General features: G+C 37.5%; 1 protein-coding gene across 2 annotated transcripts in view; it reads left to right on the top strand.

The window, feature by feature from the left end:
- Positions 1–16,543, top strand: part of fn1a (fibronectin 1a) — a 39,433-nt gene extending 22,890 nt beyond the window's left edge. The window contains exons 26-46 of one of the 2 annotated variants that reach the window (XM_073845248.1): positions 460–651; positions 749–838; positions 924–1,190; positions 1,279–1,395; positions 1,587–1,751; positions 1,915–2,070; positions 2,511–2,624; positions 3,351–3,620; positions 4,861–5,048; positions 5,446–5,533; positions 5,632–5,811; positions 5,906–5,995; positions 6,079–6,267; positions 6,399–6,488; positions 7,640–8,205; positions 10,323–10,461; positions 10,543–10,710; positions 11,081–11,206; positions 13,642–13,748; positions 13,855–13,971; positions 15,714–16,543. In XM_073845248.1, coding sequence (XP_073701349.1) covers positions 460–651; positions 749–838; positions 924–1,190; positions 1,279–1,395; positions 1,587–1,751; positions 1,915–2,070; positions 2,511–2,624; positions 3,351–3,620; positions 4,861–5,048; positions 5,446–5,533; positions 5,632–5,811; positions 5,906–5,995; positions 6,079–6,267; positions 6,399–6,488; positions 7,640–8,205; positions 10,323–10,461; positions 10,543–10,710; positions 11,081–11,206; positions 13,642–13,748; positions 13,855–13,971; positions 15,714–15,782 — 3,488 coding nt within the window. In that variant the 3' untranslated portion in view covers positions 15,783–16,543. Of the gene's footprint in view, positions 1–459; positions 652–748; positions 839–923; positions 1,191–1,278; positions 1,396–1,586; positions 1,752–1,914; positions 2,071–2,510; positions 2,625–3,350; positions 3,621–4,860; positions 5,049–5,445; positions 5,534–5,616; positions 5,812–5,905; positions 5,996–6,078; positions 6,268–6,398; positions 6,489–7,639; positions 8,206–10,322; positions 10,462–10,542; positions 10,711–11,080; positions 11,207–13,641; positions 13,749–13,854; positions 13,972–15,713 lie in introns of both variants that reach the window. The other variant, XM_073845247.1, reaches the window with a different exon arrangement.
- Positions 16,544–18,296: the final 1,753 nt, after the last annotated feature.

Raw genomic sequence — 18,296 nt, 5'->3', positions numbered from 1 at the left:
TTATAAAATTAAAACATTATTCTTTAAGTAATATTTACCAGAAAAATAATACACAGCAGTATTTCTGGAAAAAAATTATAAAAGCTATTTATTTTAATTTAAGAAAATCAAGAGATACTAGAAATCTCTAAGAAATTTAGAGATACTTTTGGTTATTAAAATTGAATTAAATCATTAAAATTGAATCCATAAAATCAGTGGAAAACAGAATTTGGTAAAAAAAAAACTGAATTTGAGAAAATAAAGTATTTCATAATGCTTTAAAAAATAAATTTGTACTAAACTTGTTAAATTAAAATTAAAATTGTGTCAGTTTCATGATTTCAATTAATTAGACATGCTTTTTGATTAACACTTTTTAACTTGACCATTAAAACAGAAAAAAAAAATGAAATCATAAAAATGTAAACAAAAAAGATGAATTTGGAAAAAAATGCACTTCCTTTCTGTCTCTTTTAGCTGTCCCTGCCCCGACTGGACTGTCATTTGGAGAAGTGACCGCAGACACTATGCTGGTGACCTGGAAGGCCCCTCAGGTGCCCAAATCCTCTGATATCGACCGCTACATCATCCACTATCATCCAGTCGATGACGATGATGACACCGTTGAGCTCATTGTGGATGGAAACACAAACTACGTTGTTCTTCACCGTACGTGACTTATTAAAGAATTCACTCTTATTGCAGTCCTTTCTTCAGTATCTGTAATGAACACTCATTAATAATAAGTCTTTCTGTGTGATTTTAGATCTTGTTCCCAACACTGAGTACCTAGTGAGTGTGATTTGCGTCTATGAGGGGAGACAGAGCTCACCTGCCATTGGCACTCAAAGAACAGGTAAGATTGTTGGCTAAAGCTGTTCAATAACAGATCTGTTTCACTAGTTGACTAAGCTAAGTCATGGAATCCTTTTACTTCACAGTCCTCGATGCTCCCAAAGGCCTGCAGTTTTCTGATGTTAGCACCAACTCCTTCACCGTACGCTGGCAGGCTCCTCAGGCCATTATCTCAGGATATCGTATCCGTCACCAAATGACCAGTGGGGGACGTGCTAAAGAGGAAAGACTGCCCCCATCGAGAAGTCATTTCACCCTCACAGGCTTGTCCCCAGAGACAGTATACAGCATCAGCGTCTATGCCGTCAGCGGATCCCGCGAGAGTCTGCCTCTAACTGGAACTCAGTCTACCAGTATGCTGCTACTTCCTAACTTCCTGGACTCCATGTTGCAGCTCATTTTATTTTAACTAATTGTCTTTCATCACTGTTTCTCTGTTAGTCTCTGATGCCCCCACTGACCTGGAAGTTATCTCCTCAACACCAACCAGCATCACCGTTCGTTGGGACGCCCCCTCTGTTACTGTGAGGTACTACAGGATCACACATGGAGAGTCAGGTAGGTGATTTGGGTGATATTGAAATAGTGTTGTTTTATGTAACAGCATGTGACAAATAGGGTAAATCCTGTTGGTAGGCCAGCTTTGTTTTTTAACATTCAAGCTTTGTATTCATAGAATATTCATCTTTGTGTGAATTTATGGTCTTGGATTGTTTGACATTGACCGAATTCTGTGTTTTCTCTTCCAGGTGGTTTTGACGCTCCTCAGGAATTTACTGTCCCCGGCTCCCAGTCTACTGCCACTATTGAAGGCCTACGTCCAGGCACCGATTACACTGTCACTGTTTATGCTGTGACCGGCAGAGGAGACAGCCCTGCGTCTAGCACCCCCATCCATGTTATACACAGAACAGGTAAACTAATGCATCTGAGAATGCCTCTCAGGTCTTTGTTGGTTGGTGTGAAAGACTTTTTAAGAATTTCAAAAGACAGTGTGGTGTAGAAATTACAGTTTGACACTCAGTTCAAAGCAAAAATGTATAAATAATGGATTTTATTTTGTTTCTTTAAACGTAGATATTGAGTCTCCATCAGGGATGGAGGTGACTGACGTGAAGGACAACACTATTACTGTACGCTGGAGCCCAGCAGTGGGTCCCATCTCAGGATATCGTGTCACAGGAACTCCATTAAATGGACAGGGACCCGTTTTCTCTGAAGTGGTCGCTCCAGGTAATGTGTTTGACACTGTTTGACACACAGCTGCAGTCTGTAACTTTTGGCACTCTAGTGGTTAATGAACAAAACTGCATGCGCCTTGCGGAAGAAAATTGTAGCCGGATCTACTTCTCTCTGTCTATGAGTCATGTTGGTACTTGGCTACTCTGCAGCAGTTCCTACCAGAACCAGTCTAAAATAGTCTGAATATAAAAACGTATTATAGGTCTACCGTAGTGATTCAGGATAAGCCAAAAACACGTTTGCAAAATGGATTCATGATGGACTAACTTATTATATCGTTTTGTAAATTAAATCGTTTTGTAAATTATGAACATAAAAAAGTTAGGGACTGCAGCTTTAGAAAAAATATTGTGTTGTGCCTACTTTTGAAATGAAGGAGGTAATGTTGTCGAAATGAGTTAAATAGGTGTGCTTTTCACATGTAATTGCAGACCAGACTGAAATGACGTTCTCTGGCCTGATGCCAACAGCAGAGTACACCGTCAGTGTGTTTGCTCTGGGACAGGACGGAGAGAGCCCCCCTCTGGTTGAAACTGTAGTCACAAGTAGGTGTACAAACTTGGAGAAAGAATACTTTTCTTTTTTTTGCTTTACAGTGTCCCTTGTTAAACAGAAGTACACTTAAGCATATTTTTAAAAAGAGTACTTATTATAGAAATAATGTACTATAAGTGTAAACTGAATGTATTCAGACATTTTTGCATGCTAAATGGAAAATGTATATATATTTTTAAATGTATATTATGCATTTAGCTGAATATCAGAATGTTTTTTGATCCGCTTAGTATTATTTTTAAATGTAATATTAAATAACACATGACAATTCAAATTATATTCAAATACTTTACATGTGCTTTAATGTCAACACATCAAATTAAGTGTACTTAAAGGAATAGTTCACCCAAAAATGAAAATCCTTAAAAAGTCATTAATTACTCACCCTCACCCAGAAGACCTTCGTTCATCTTCAGAACACAAATTAAGATATTTTTTTTTAAATCTGAGAGCTTTCTGACTCTCCATAGACAATCAAGGTCCCGCAATTTTATAAAGAAAGCTCTCGGATTTCATCAAAAATATTTAATTGGTGTTCCGATATGGACGAATGTTACAGGTTTGGAACAACATACTGTAAGGGTGAGTAATTATTGACAGAATTTGCATTTTTGGGTGAACTATCCCTTTAATTATGTTAAAGACTCCCTTGTGTCATGAAAGTTTAATTGAAACTTTTTAAGTTAATTCATAGTCTCAAATATTTCCTTCTCTAGCGGTGGACAAACCCAAAGACCTGTCCTTCACTGACGTGCACTCCACCTCCATGCGCATCTCCTGGGAGAGTCCTGATGGCGTAGTCTCCTCTTACAAAGTGCTGTACTACAGTCCCGAGGAGGGAGAGAGAGAGCTGTTCCCTGCCCCACATGGAGATGATGAGTCTGCAGTGCTGCATGGCCTCAGACCAGGCACAGAATACACTGTGAAAGTCATTGCACTGCATGACCGGACCCCCAGCACTCCACTGGTGGGCACTCAAACAACAGGTATTACTTTAAATAGCTATTCTTCTACTATTTAAGATCAGGTCTACCAATTGTGTACTACTATATTACTATATACACAATATTACTGTGTAACTTAAAAGTAGGGCTGCCCCCAAATAGTCGACTAAACGTTAGTCGATATGAAGAGGGCTTGGTCGAATACATTTTCATTAGTCGGTTAGTTGCAAAAAAAAAATCACGTGAAATTACGCAATCAGGGGCTGCGCAGTCAGTGTATGACATCAAAGTAACGAGAGATCAACGCGATCTCGTGCTTCGCGGTATACCAAAGCATTTTCTGTCACATGGAAGTGTTAAACTTCAACTTGCGTATATACAAGGAAAGGTATAGTCCAAGTTATTATATTAATATCATAAATGAACGATTATTCGACTAATCGCTAAAATGCAGAAGTGTTAGTCGACTAGGAATATCTTTAGTCGGGGGCAGCCCTACTTAAAAGTAATTTAAAGAAGTTCACTTCCAGAATAAAAATTTCTTGATAATTTACTCACCCCCATGTCACCCAAGATGTCAATGTTTTTCTTTTTTCAGTCGCAAAGAAATTAAGGTTTTTGAGGAAAACATTCTGGGATTTTTCTCCATATAGTGGACTTCAAGTGTGGCCAAAAGTTCAAGTAAAGGTCAAAATTGCAGGTTTAATGCAGCTTTAAAGGGCTCTAAATGATCCCAGCTGAGGAATAATGGTCTTTTCTAGCGAAATGATCAATCACTTTGTTAAAAATATTAATATTTATACACTTTTTAACCACAAATGCTCGGCTTGCATTAGCTCTGCAATGCACATGTGCATCTTCATTACGTGATGTTGGAAAGGTCATGCGTGACGGAACCGAAGTACACAGACAGAAGATGACCAATCGTTTCGCTTGCTAAGACCCTTATTCCTTGGCTGGGATTGTGTAGATCCCTGTGAAGCTGCATTGAAACTGCAATTTGGACCTTCAAACCATTGACCACCATTGAAGTCCACTATATGGAGAAAAATCCTGGAATATATTCCTCAAAAACCTTAATTTCTTTTCGACTGAAAAAAAAGACATGAACATCTTGGATGGGGGTGAGTAAATTATCAGGAAATTTTCATTCTAGAAGTGAACTTCGCCTAAATTAAGATGGCAATATCCTGGCAACATCCCAGTATTGTGGTCGTGAGTCTGGTGTTCTATAGAAAATGTTAAAATCTAATACACTTCATGTTGTGTTCTCTCCTTGTAGCTATTCCTGGGCCCACAAGTCTGCAGTTCTCTCAGGTGGGTCCAACATCCTTCACTGTCTCCTGGACTTCTTCTGACGTCAGGCTGACAGGTTACCGTGTGGCCATCACCCCCAAAAGCAAGAATGGACCCACTAAAGAGGACAACATCACCCCTGACTCGACTGAGTTCCACGCCACTGGACTCATGGTGAATAACCATCTCATACTTTTCTCAAAACTATAACCTTACTGATATTAGAAGTAATGTAGAGCAAACTACTCTCATGCTTTTCATGCCAAAAAGATCTTTAAAACAGCACTAAGGGGTTTCATGGAAAAATCTCTATCGAAACAGCTGTTCCTTTCGAGGTTTCAAGGCATTTATATTTTGATTTTAGCTGTGGTTGTGGGTTACTGGTAGTCAGAGAGCAATGTTAATCTCCATCAGGCAAACCTCACACTGTATGTCTAGCTTGTCATTTTGGTCAGTGGGTAGATCAAAGATTAAAGCCTGTGCCAGATTGTTTCAGAAAATTATATGGTATTTTGAGAAGCACATTTTCAAGGCTCTGCTTCATCCCCCCCCCCCGTATGTGTGTTTATAGCCTGGCACTGATTATGAAGTGGAGGTTTACAGTGTGAAGAACTCTCTCACCAGCCCTCGTGTCAAGGGAGAAGTCTCAACACCTGACAGTAAGACACCTTTCCTAAAACATCTCTGAATTGCACCCGCATTCTTCACTAATTTAATGCGTGCTGGTCAAAACTCAATCTAGATCTCTTTTTCCCAGACATCAGTCCACCTCGACGTGTTCGAATATCCAATGTGAAGGACTCCTCCATCACTCTCACCTGGCGTTCGAAGACAGAGGCCATCTCTGGCTTCCTGGTTGAAGCCACACCCACCATGGGCGGCCATAATCCTGTCCAGAGAACCATTGAACCTGATTCACGCACCTACACCATTACTGGTACAACATAGCTATAATAGCTTGTATTAAAGACTGAAAAATAGTAGTTTTTGGAAGTGAGATTAATTCAGTTATATGATTCTGCGTCCTATAGGTCTGGAGCCCGGAACCAATTATAAGATCAATATCTATACCCTGAATGGAAATGCACGTAGTGAGCCTTTCACCCTTACAGCTACTACAGGTACCTGTATAATCTAATGTAATCTAATATAATCTAATACAATGTTACCTAATTTAATAAATATATGTATTTTCTTTCTTCAGCTAAACCAGTTATCAGCCCACCTACGAACCTCCATTTCACTTCTCTGACTCCTACTTCAATCTCCTTCACCTGGGAGCCTCCACGAAGCATCATCACTGGATACTACGTGACCTATGAAGAGGCTGGAGACATTCCTAAAGAGCTGACCCCTCGACCCCAGGCTGGCAGGACCTTCGCTTCCATCTCTGGTACTGCTCTTTCTCAGTTTATGGCTTTCACACTGTTGAACTTTGTTGTTCCCCCTTATTTATGCAGATTTTTCTTGCAGAGCCTGCCATTGATTTCCTGTTGTTAAGCTTTTTGTGGTCTATATGTGTAGGTTTGAAGCCTGGAACGGAGTATGTTATCAAGATTGTGGCATTAAATAACGCTCAGAGAAGCATTCCATTGATTGGCAAAGCAAAAACTCGTAAGTATATCTTTGTTACCTTTCTTTGCACTACTGTTTAAATATTTGGGGTCAGTTTATTTAATGTGTAAGTCTCTAATACTCACCAATGCTGGCTTTATTTGATCAAAAATACATTTGTTTTTGTAATTTATGTAATATGTAATTTATTTCTGTAATGGTAAAGCTGAATTTTTAGCATCATTACTCTAGTCGTCAGTGTCACATGATCCTTCAGAAAATTAAAATATTTGAAGTAGTTCGGTGGTATTATTTGCACTCAGACCGTACCTTTTATGATAATATTTAATGAAGGTATTGATACAGTCAAAAGTTTACATACACCTTGCAGAATCTGCAAAATGTTAATTATTTGACTAATATAAGAGGAATCATACAAAATGCATGTTATTTTTTTAATTTAGTACTGACCTGAATAAGATCATAATAGTTCAAAAGTTTACATACACTCCAGAAGGAAAGACAATGCATTAATTTAACTTATTTTGACCTTTGGGAAACATGTAAGTATCTTCTGTAGCTTCTGAAGGGCAGTACAAAATAAAACAATATGGCTCTTAATGCATAGTTTTTCCTTCAGAAGCGTCAGTGAGTGTTTGAACCTTCTGTAATGGTTGCATATGAGTCCCTCAGTTGTCCTCAGTGTGAAAAGATGGATCTCAAAATCATACAGTCATTGTTGGAAAGGGTTCAAATACACAAAAATGCTAAAAAACCAAAGAATCTGTGGGACCTGAAGACTTTTCTGAAGAACAGTAGTTTAACTGTTCAGGACAAACAAGGGACTCATTAACAACTATCTCTATACAAAAAAAAAAAAAAGAATCGAGTGTATGTAAACTTTTAAATTACAATTTTTATAAATTCAACTATTATTTTCTCTTGTATACTAACATGTATTTTGTATGATCCCTCTTATTTTGATCAAATAATTAACATTTTTCAGATGTTGCAATGCAATGTTGGTGATATGTATTATATGATATTATGTGATATGCGCTTGCATTTTTTTGAACTTTTTTAATTTAAATAAATGCAATGCCAATCAAATTAAAGCACCATGAATTAAAAGCACTCTCCATTGCTCTCTACTGGCAAAATATGCTATTGCATTATTCATTTGCTTCCCCCTATCACAATTTTCTTGCTAGAACTGGAAATTTACCAGCTGACCCCCCAGCTGACCCCCCAGCTTCCTGACCCCAGCCGGCCCCTCCATGAAATCCTGGATGTGCCAGAGAACATCAACGACAACATCAACGACAACATCAACGACAACATCAACGACAACGTCAATCACAAAGACAACATCAACGACAACATCAACGACAACAACAACGACAACAACAACTTGAACAACCATGTGCATATGCTGGGGCCAAACAGACACAACACACTGGGCCAGCAGGGCCAACACATCTACACTGAATATCAGAGCTACAACCTGGGCAATAATGGCCAGCAGCCTCATCCCCCAACCCACCGCGAGCCCCTGGTCTACATCCCCCTGCCAGGAGCAGATGGCCAGAGAGTGCCAGTGGTGCAGGTGAGCGAGGGACCTCACCCTGGCTTCCCCTTCGACGGCCTTTACAACGAGACAAACTTGCCCCAGGAAGCTCAGACCCAGACCACAATCATGTGGCAGCCAGTGCCGCACACCTCAGAGTATGTGGTGTCATGCAGTCCCATTACAGAGATCAACGAGAAGAGCTTCCAGGTGAGTAAACAGTCTTAGCTGATATTGAAACTCCTGTCATTAAGTACTAGAGCTGTCAATCAGTTAAAACATTTTAGAATATCTAATTATTCACAATTAGTATACATGTATAAAGTGCCGATTTACCTGTTTGGCCCTATATGGGCCATTCTTCAGAACTGGTCCAAAGTCATTTCTTCCAAAATATTTGCATGTATGCAAATTGTATAATATCCAAGGTACACATTTCTAGTAATTGTGCAGTTAATTCTCATATTGTATTTTCAGAAAGTTTTGGAATATTTGTCCTCTCCTCAAATTGGAGAGGACAAATACGGCAGCCATATCACCCTGTAGCCCAAGCTTGGTTTCCCACTGAAGCTAAGCAGGGTTGAGCCTGGTCAGTACCTGGATGGGAGACCTCCTGGGAAAACTAGGTTGCTGCCGGAAGAGGTGCTAGTGAGGCCAGCAGGGGGTGCTCACCCTGTGGTCTGTGTGGGTCCTAGCACCCCAGTATAGTGACGGGGACACTATACTGCCAAAAAGCACCGTCTTTCGGATGAGACGTTAAACCGAGGTCCTGACTCTCTGTGGTCATTAAAAATCCCAGGATGTCTTTCGAAAAGAGTAGAGGTGTGACCTCGGCATCCTGGCCAAATTTGCCCACTGGCCTCTGACCATCATGGCCCCCGAATCATCCCCATATTCCGATTGGCTTCATCACTCTGTCTCCTCTCCACCAGTAAGCTGGTGTGTGGTGGGCGTTCTGGCGCACTATGGCTGCCGTCGCATCATCCAGGTGGATGCTGCACACTGGTGGTGGATGAGGAGATACCCCTGACACTGTAAAGCGCTTTGAGAGTCTAGAAAAGCGCTATATAAATGTAACGAATTATTATTAATTAATTATTATAAATTTGTCACTACCAAAGCACCATAATAATAATTTAATTAAAAGGGTTATATTGACCTATTAGGATTTTGCTTATATCTACATTGTAAATATATACATTTTTGTTATTCTATTAAAATTAAAAAGAGGTCAATCAATAACAATTACATTTTTAAAAGTATTTCAAGTGTAATTTATGAGATTTGTGGTATTTTGAATCTTTGTAAAATGCAAAAAGTTGATCATACTTATTTCAAAGTTAAGGATTCATTAGTTTGAATATACATTAAACCAAACTCTGTCATAATATCTTAGTTGATAATTCAGTATACTTTAATTTTGACAAGACATCCCATGTTTCAGTTGTGACTGCCCATTTTCGTTAGTGACAGTAATGCTTTGGTAGCGACCACATCACATTACAGAAATTTAACTTGCATACTAAAACACTACTAGCACATACTAAAATACTTCAGATTTGCATAAATGTAATACAATTTTGTTTATTTTCTCTAAATAAAGAATTATGTGTTTCCTTTTGTCACTACCGAAACAATAATGACATGTTTTGGTCGTGACTGTTTCAGTAGTGACAATTTTATGGGATAACACCCAAAAAAAAAGATGTCACTACCAAAACGTCACCAAATGTTTCGGCACTGACAGTTTTAGATACTTTTATACCTAGCTCAAAGTTCTGAACAGTTGTACACACACATATATATATATACACACACACTAAATGTTATGATATATCTCCTAAAGAAAGTGTGCAATTATAAAACAAGGTGTTTGGTTGTGACATTTCTTAAAGTTACACACAGATTTTTTTTTTAGACTTTTGAAGACTTTTACCTCAAAATGATGGGGCCTATCTACTCACATCTTGTAGCTATGAGAGAGAGTGACACAAATATTTTCTGTTTGGTAGTGACAAAAAATGTGGAACACATTTTTTTACAAAAAATGTCATAATTAACAAAGATTTTAAAAGAAAAAAAAATCAAAAATTAGTTTTAAAAACAACAATGGGGGGGAAAATTATGTTAACATCATTTTCATAAGTTGAAATGTTGGGGTTAGGGTTCGGGACAGCCACCTCCCAATTAAAAGTACCCAATAAATGATGATTTTATACATAAGCTTACTCATTTTAAAAATTTTTGTGTGTTTCAATAGATATAATGTAAAATACTTTTTGTAGTACGATATCAGTGATCATTAATTAACACTCTCTCTCCTTCAGATGCGTCTACCTGGTACGTCCACTAGTGCTACCCTGATCGGCCTCACCTCTGGTGCCTCCTATAATGTTCTTGTGGAGTCTGTCAATGGAGACCAAAAACAGACAGTCCTGGAAGATGTTGTGACTGTTGGAAACAGTGGTAAATCATCCCTAAACTGAACAAAATGTAACCATATATCAAAAGCATACATGCTTGTTTCTGACTCCTCATATGCTTTAGTTCCAGGAGCTGGAGTGATTCCCACAGGCAAGGATATGTGCTACGACACATTCACCGCCACCTACCATGAGGTGGGCGCGGAGTGGGAGCGCATGTCCGAAACAGGCTTTAAACTCTGGTGCAAGTGCCTTGGACTAGGCAGTGGTCATTTCAGATGTGATTCATCCAGTGAGTGAATGAGCAGTGCTGCTACATGCTAAACACCACACCTCACTCTAGCATGGGTGACTGTTTGCCAGTTAAAAATGTGTTATGGTTCATATTTTTGCTGCACTTCAGTACACCTGAGACTGTTGCCCATGCTAGCTTTTTTATAGACATGTTTATAGAGGTTATCAAACATGGCATTGAGATGAGGTGGCTCACTTCTCAGATTTGTATTGTCAGTCTTTAACCAGATGATATTAAACTCTGAGACCAGCTTATTATCTGTAATAACCACTGTATGAATGTGTGAAGGATGAATTCACTGGAAATGTCTTTCTCTGGACACTTCTAAGGGTTTATATGCTAAACAACGCATGTCTTTCAATTACAGAGTGGTGCCATGATAATGGCCACAACTATCGAATTGGCGAGAAGTGGGACCGTCATGCTGAGAACGGTCACATGATGAGCTGCACATGTCTGGGCAACGGGAAAGGAGAGTTCAAGTGTGAACCCCGTAAGTAGAGTTTTTTTTTTTTTTTTTTTTTTTTTTTTTATAAAAATATTAAAAAAAAAATACAAAAATAGAAGGGTTAAAAAATAAATACAGAAATTATAATAAATAATAATTAAAAAAAATTATAACATAAAAAGGTATTTCACTTAAAAGGAGAATCAATATGCTTTGTAGATATATATTTTTGCATATATATCCCACACCACTATGTATAGTCAGTTAACCATTACTGTGTATTATTCTTAAGAATGGGCTCCATCTTGTTTCAAAGATATTCATCTGGAGTCTTAGGGAATAAGTTATTTTTTCCATTTCGTAAATTTCCCTGATTTTTTGGATCCACTGTTCATATGTGGGTGAGTCTAATTTGAGCCATTTGGATGTGATGCATTTTAGGGCTGCAGAAAATAATATTTGAAGTAGGTAATTCAATCTCCTTTCCTTCATGCCCCCAGATAGCTACAGCTGGATTAAAAGGAATATCAATGCAGAATAAGTCTCCAAATACTTTATATATATATATATCCTCCCAGAATTGTTGTATCTTTGGGCAGGACCAAAAGATATGAGTGTGGTTTCCCAATAAATCACCACACTCTCTCCAGCATCTACTAGATGATCCTATTCGCATCTTTGCTACAATTTGCGGAGTGCGGAAGTATCTTGTAACGATTTTCCACTTAAACTCTCTCCATGTGTTTGAGTTTGTAACTTTATGGGCCCCGGAGCATATGTCTATCCAGTCCTCTTTGGGCAATCTCTACTTGCATTTCCGCCTCCCATCGTTCTTTGTACGCAAAAGATTTCTATGGGTGAAGTGATAGCAATCTCTGATATAATTTAGAAATAAGCCTTTTGTCAATAGTCCCCATCTGTATATCCATCATTAACTTCTCTATTTCGCTTGGATTAATGATATTCTTCCACTCTTTATGTTTTGTAAGAAAATCTCTCATTTGTAAATATCTATAAAAGTCAGTTTTTGGTAACTTAAATTCTTCCACAAGTTGTTCAAATGATTTGAGATAATCTTTACTAATAAGATGATATATAAAATTTAATCCATAATTTGCCCATTTTTAAAACCACTATCTAATGCAGATGGTATACAATTATTTATTGTACTTATACTAGATAAAGGAGAGATGGAACAGGTGATTTTCAGTAAAGATCTTATTTTTTTCCATATTTTTAAAGTAGCTCTTGTCCATTTACTCATCATCACATTATCCCAGCTGAAATCTATGAAAGGAAGTGAAACCAAGGGGTATTGACAGAGGTCTTTCTCTAAGTTTAACCAACATGTATCCACATTATCCTTTAACCATGCCTCTATTGGTGTTAGCTGTGCTGCCCAATAATAACATGTAAGATTTAGAAGACCTACTCCTCCATCAGCCTTCATGAGTTGTAATGTTTTGTATTTTATTCTTGGCCTTTGCCCTGCCCAAATACATTTAGAAATCTGCTTCTCCAACTTGACAAATGTAGTCTTAGGAATTTCTACCGGTAACATCTGAAAGAGGTAGAGGAGTCTGGGTAATACATTCATTCGTATACTTTCCACACGGCCTAAAAAAGATAAGGGAATTTCTGACCATCTTAGTAGGTCACCATATATACATCTAATTCGTTTAGGGTAGTTTACGTCATAAACTCTGTAATAAAGGAGGTATTTGAATCCCTAAATATTTAATGCCCTCTTTGGGCCATCTGAAACCACTCTGATTTATCACTCTTTTAGAAATTTGATTTGTAACATCTAATGCCTCCGTTTTGTCCATGTTTACTCTATAGCCCGAATAAAGTCCGAAGTTTGAAATAAGTTCTTTAAGTTGGGGTATTGTCGATTGGGGTTCAGATACATACAATAGGACATCATCTGCATATAGCGAGATTTTATGCTCTTCTTCACCTATTTTAATACCTTTTATAACCGTACTTTCTCTAATAAGCTGGGCAAGAGGTTCTATACTTATAGCAAATAAGTAATGGGGATAGTGCACAGCCTTGTCTACATCCTCGCTCCAACTTAAAAGCTCTTGATTTATGTCCATTAACTCTAGTTGAGGCTTGTGGATTGGAATACAAGGTATGTACACATTTAAGAAAAGTAGGTCCAAAATTAAATTTCTGCATAGTATGGAACAGAAATTGCCAGGATACTCTGTCAAATGCTTTATATGCATCCAATGATATAATGAATTATTCAATAATAAAAGGGGAAGAGGCTGTGATTATATTTAATAATCTGCCATAGTACCTCCCTTTTATGAATCCAGTTTGATCTGGGTTTATAATATTAGTAATTATTTTATTTCGTCGTTGCGATAAAATAGTAGTCAATATTCGCATAGTGTAGAGGGTTTTTTTTTTTTAGCAGCTTTGAGCATTTAATGGCTGGTTGGTTGATTGATGTTTATTGTCTGTTGTAGATGAATCCACCTGTTATGATGACGGGAAGCTGTACCAGGTGGGCAACCAGTGGCAAAAGGAGTATCTTGGAGCCATTTGCACATGCACCTGCTATGGAGGACAACAGGTAACACACTAGATTTTATGTCTTCTCTTTATATTTCAGTGAGTATACATATGAAGGAGTTTCTACACTATATATTCCCATGATTAAAACGCTGCTTTCTCTCAAGGGTTGGCGCTGTGAGAACTGTCGTCGTCCTGGTGCTGAGGTTGATGCAGACCTCATTCAGCCTCCAGTGCGCACTGATGTTTACGACCGCTACAGAGAGAACGCCCTACGCAAACTGGTGAGTCTTTTATAGATGTGACAGGCAAAAGCTTGAAAAAAAGAAGAATTAAATGAATCTCTGATGAATTTCAAATTTGAGTATAATTACCACAGATATTTTATGGTGTTTTATACATATACACACATTTTATACACATTACAATTCAAAGTTTAATGTGTTTTTTAATAAGTAAAACAGTAATATTGTGAAATATTTTTACAATTTAACATTACATTTTAAAATATATTCAATTTGTAAGTAGTTATTTATGTGATGGCAAAGCTGAATTTTCAGCATCATTACTCTTCAGTGTCACATGATACTTCAGAAATCATTCTAATATGATGATTTGAAAGAAAGATTCCCAGAATTGCGAGATTATGAAAATTACAATTATATATATCACAATTATGAGTTTTTTCTCAGAATGGCGAGTTTAAAAAATTGCTAGTCAGAAGTCAGAATTTTGAAATTAAAACTTGCAATTCTAAGAACATAGCAGTCTTTTTTCCCACTCAAAATTGCAAGTTTATATTTCACAATTCTAATAAAAAGTAAAAATTGTGAGATACTAACTTAAATTTGTGAGGAAAAAAAGTTTATATCACAACTATGACAGGAAAAAGTCAGCATTGTGAGGAAAAAAAAAGTCAAAATTGAGAGATAACTCGGATTTGCAAAAAAAAAAAAAAAATCAGAATTTATAACTCGCAGTTGCAAGTTTTTGTCTCACAATTCTGAGAAAAAAAGTCAGAATTGTGACTTTATATCTCCTAAATCTGAAAAAAGTCTTATTTTGTTAGATACAAACTCAGATTAGCATGAAAAAAGTCAGAATTGTGGATTTATATCACAATTATAAGATGAAAAAGTCAGATTTGCAAGAAAAAAGTCAGAATTGTGAGATAACTAGGATTTGTGAGGAAAAAAGTCAGAGTTGTGAGTTTATATCACAATTATGAGAGGAAAAAGTCAGAATTGCTAGAAAAAAGTCAGAATTGTGAGATGCAAACTTTTGTGAGAAAACAGAATCTGAAGTTTATATTTCACGATTCTGACTTTATAACTCGCAATTACAAGTTATAGAAAAAAAGTTATAGAAATTATAAAAAAAGTTATAGAAATTATAACTCCTAAAAAAAAGTCTGTTTGTTAGATACAAACTCGGATTTGCGAGGAAAAAAAGTCAGAATCGTGAGTTTATATCACATTGTAAGAGGAAAAAGTCATAACTGTAAGAAAAAAAGAATTGTGAGATAACTCAGATTTGCGAGAAAAAAGTCAGAATTGTGAGCTTATGTCACGGTTCTGAGAGAAAAAGTCAGAATTGCAAGGAAAAAAAGTCCGAATTCTGAGAAAATAGTCAGAATTGTGAGATACAAACTCAGATTTGCCAGAAAGAAGTCAGAATCGCAAGTTTATATCTCAAGATTCTGACTTTATAACTTGCAATTGCAAATTTATGTCTCACAATTCTGAGAAAAAATATGAATTGCGTTTATATCACTCAAATTCAGATACAAACATTTTTAGATACAAACTTTCATGCAGTGTATATATTGTATATTACTGTACTGAAGTGGATACTGGATAGTAGATACTGAAATGCCAGTATAAAAATATTTGTAACAATTATTTCTCATTAAAAAGTGGAGTTACGAAAGTAAGTCATTCCAAAAGGAAAATGATTTTGGATGTGGAGATGGATTTACATTTTTGATTTGGCTAAACAAATGCATATTTTTACTTTCTCCCTACAGAACATTCAATGTCCAATTGAGTGCCTGAGACCAGACCTCTTAGAAGATGCTCAGAGTGATTTAGAATAAATGCGTCTATCAGTTTTGCCCAGTAACGGAGAGGACATGGCCCCCAGAGACTGTATCTAGCTCCCTCAGTGCCTCTCTGTCCTTGTCTTCACTCACACTGCAAACCCTGTCCTGCTGCTTCCACCTGTGACGTCACGCCCAGAGACAAAACTTCTCACTCTTCTGATTGGTCGAGTCAGCAGCCAATCTCTCTCTGCAGAGTTGATGGAAGGACACCATCCATCTACATCCAAAATTCTACTGATTTGAAGCTTGCCTTTTGACATCATTTCCACATCCTCTGGAAACTCATATCAGTGAAACATCAGCAGAGAATCACCACATCTTGCCTTTGTGTTTTTCAGTATTATTGCCTGATTGTGTGTTTTTTTTTTTGTTTTGTTTTTTTTTAAATGATTTTGTGACTTTTTGTGTATTTTTGTCAAAAAGTTAATTGGTTGTTCTTTTCTAAAACAAGCACTGTCTCACAATGAAAACCTTTGTGCCTTGTAGGCATCTTTTTTTGTATGATGTAATATTCACCCCTCCCTAATCTGATTGGTTGGTTGATCCTGTGGCCTTTGTGTCCGTCAGGAGACAAAGGAAAGCACTGTGTTAATGAAGAAGTGAACTTTTTTTTCTTTTATTTATCCCTTTTATGTATGTGTTTTGATGGAATGCAGATTATGGGTGTATACTGTTTTTATGTTTGTGTTTTAGGTGCCAAAGTCTTAACTACTGTGGACAAAAATACTTTTTAATAAAACTTTTTTTTTACAATGTTTGTGATTCAAAGCCTATTTGTCAGAAGCTTCCATGGCACAAAAGCTGCATGCATGCTGTGTTTGTTATTTTCTTGTGGTTTTAATGAAGCTACCATGCAGTCAAACCAAAATTTATTCAGACGCCTTCAACATTTCTTACATTATCACAGTTTATTCACTATAGTTTACAAAATGGTAATAAAATATGACCAAATTCATCTTGATAATGTCAGAGAACTTTAATAGACAGAATCCCGAACGACCAAAACTTCAGACAACTGTTAGTATGACAATATTTACACAACTATCAATACTTTGCTGACCAATTACCAAGTAATGCTTAATTTTGTTCAGTTTGCGGTGTAAAAAGGTTGCATTATCAATTAAATAATAAACACTTAAGCAAAACATGGGCAGGTCAAAGTGTCTGAATAATTTTTGGTCCCCAAATTTGTATCAGTTTTACTGGTAGTCCACTGTATGAAGTTTTTTTGGGTGTAATATGTCACAGTTTACTTTATTTTGCTATCCTCACTTATATAAATGTGTCCTGCACCCACTAGTAAAATGATGCTAAATTATATCTGGTGTCTGAATAATATTTGGTTTGACAGTATATCAGCATACTAGGTTTTAACTCATTTTTATAATTCTGTAATATACTTAAAATACTTATAGTTGTGTGTGCATAATAAGGCTTATTTTGAGAATCCAGACCCAGTAATGTGGACTCAACCAATGGGCAGAATTTGAGGGCAGTGCTATCTAGTTGTCTGACCAATGAGAGATTATTTAGAAAACCTGCAAAAATTATTCATATTTATAAAATAATCAGAATTTAATTTCTGTTATATAGAGAGCCCCACACATAAAAAAGACAATGTGACCACAAATAAAGACTTTGTTCCTATGATTTATAAATTTATTTTTATTTATTATTTTATGTATTTTTACCTTGAAATATTAGTGCACTAAACTGGACATGGCGTGCCCCCTACTCGACCTTGGTTATTCCCTCTACAGTTGCAGCTCTCACCACTGTTGACAGTGCTGACAACAAGGAATACAGCAAGCTCCCCCCTCTGGAGGAGGCGGTAGCTGCTTATTTGTTCTAGATGCGAACATGGATTACGCCGGAACGATCCCTGACCATTCAGCGATTGGCAGCATCTCTCAAACCAGGGACGGTGCGACCTGTCGCTTGTTCCAGACAGGCGTACAGTTTTAAGACTGGCCTCCAGAAGGAAGGGGGTAACAACAGATGCCTCCAACTCGGGTTGGGGGCGCTCTGTCAGAGGGCAACCTGCGTTCAGCTTCCGGTCAAACCTGGAGCAGCTCCTGCATATCAACTGCTTAGGAATGTTGGCAGTTTTCTTAGCCCTGAAAACCTAATTTCCGGCCTTAAAGGGGCACCACGACTTGGTCAGGTCAGGCAGCATGACAGTGGTGGTCTGCATCAATCATCAAGGCGGTCTCAGGACACGTCATGTGTCGGTCATGGACATGCTGTCCAGAGGCAATGTAGGCTCAGGCGAATGAATGTCGTGTCGGCTCCACCTCTTCTGGCAGGCTTAAGCGCCATTGGTTTGTGCAGCTTCACAAACATGAACAAATCAGGCTTCAGTACAGAGTAAAACAGGAGTTTTCCCAGTGTTTCACGCCACGCTCGTTCACTTATCTCAGGAAACCGAGGTTATGTGAGTAACCAGAGGAAAGGAAAGGACGTGAGGCCAAGTATGGTGACCAATACTTGGAATTTGTGCTCTGCATT

The sequence above is a fragment of the Garra rufa genome, chromosome 8 (assembly GCF_049309525.1).
Source record: "Garra rufa chromosome 8, GarRuf1.0, whole genome shotgun sequence".
Classification (NCBI taxonomy): Eukaryota; Metazoa; Chordata; class Actinopteri; order Cypriniformes; family Cyprinidae; genus Garra; species Garra rufa.
This window is presented reverse-complemented; position numbering and strand designations above follow the sequence as displayed.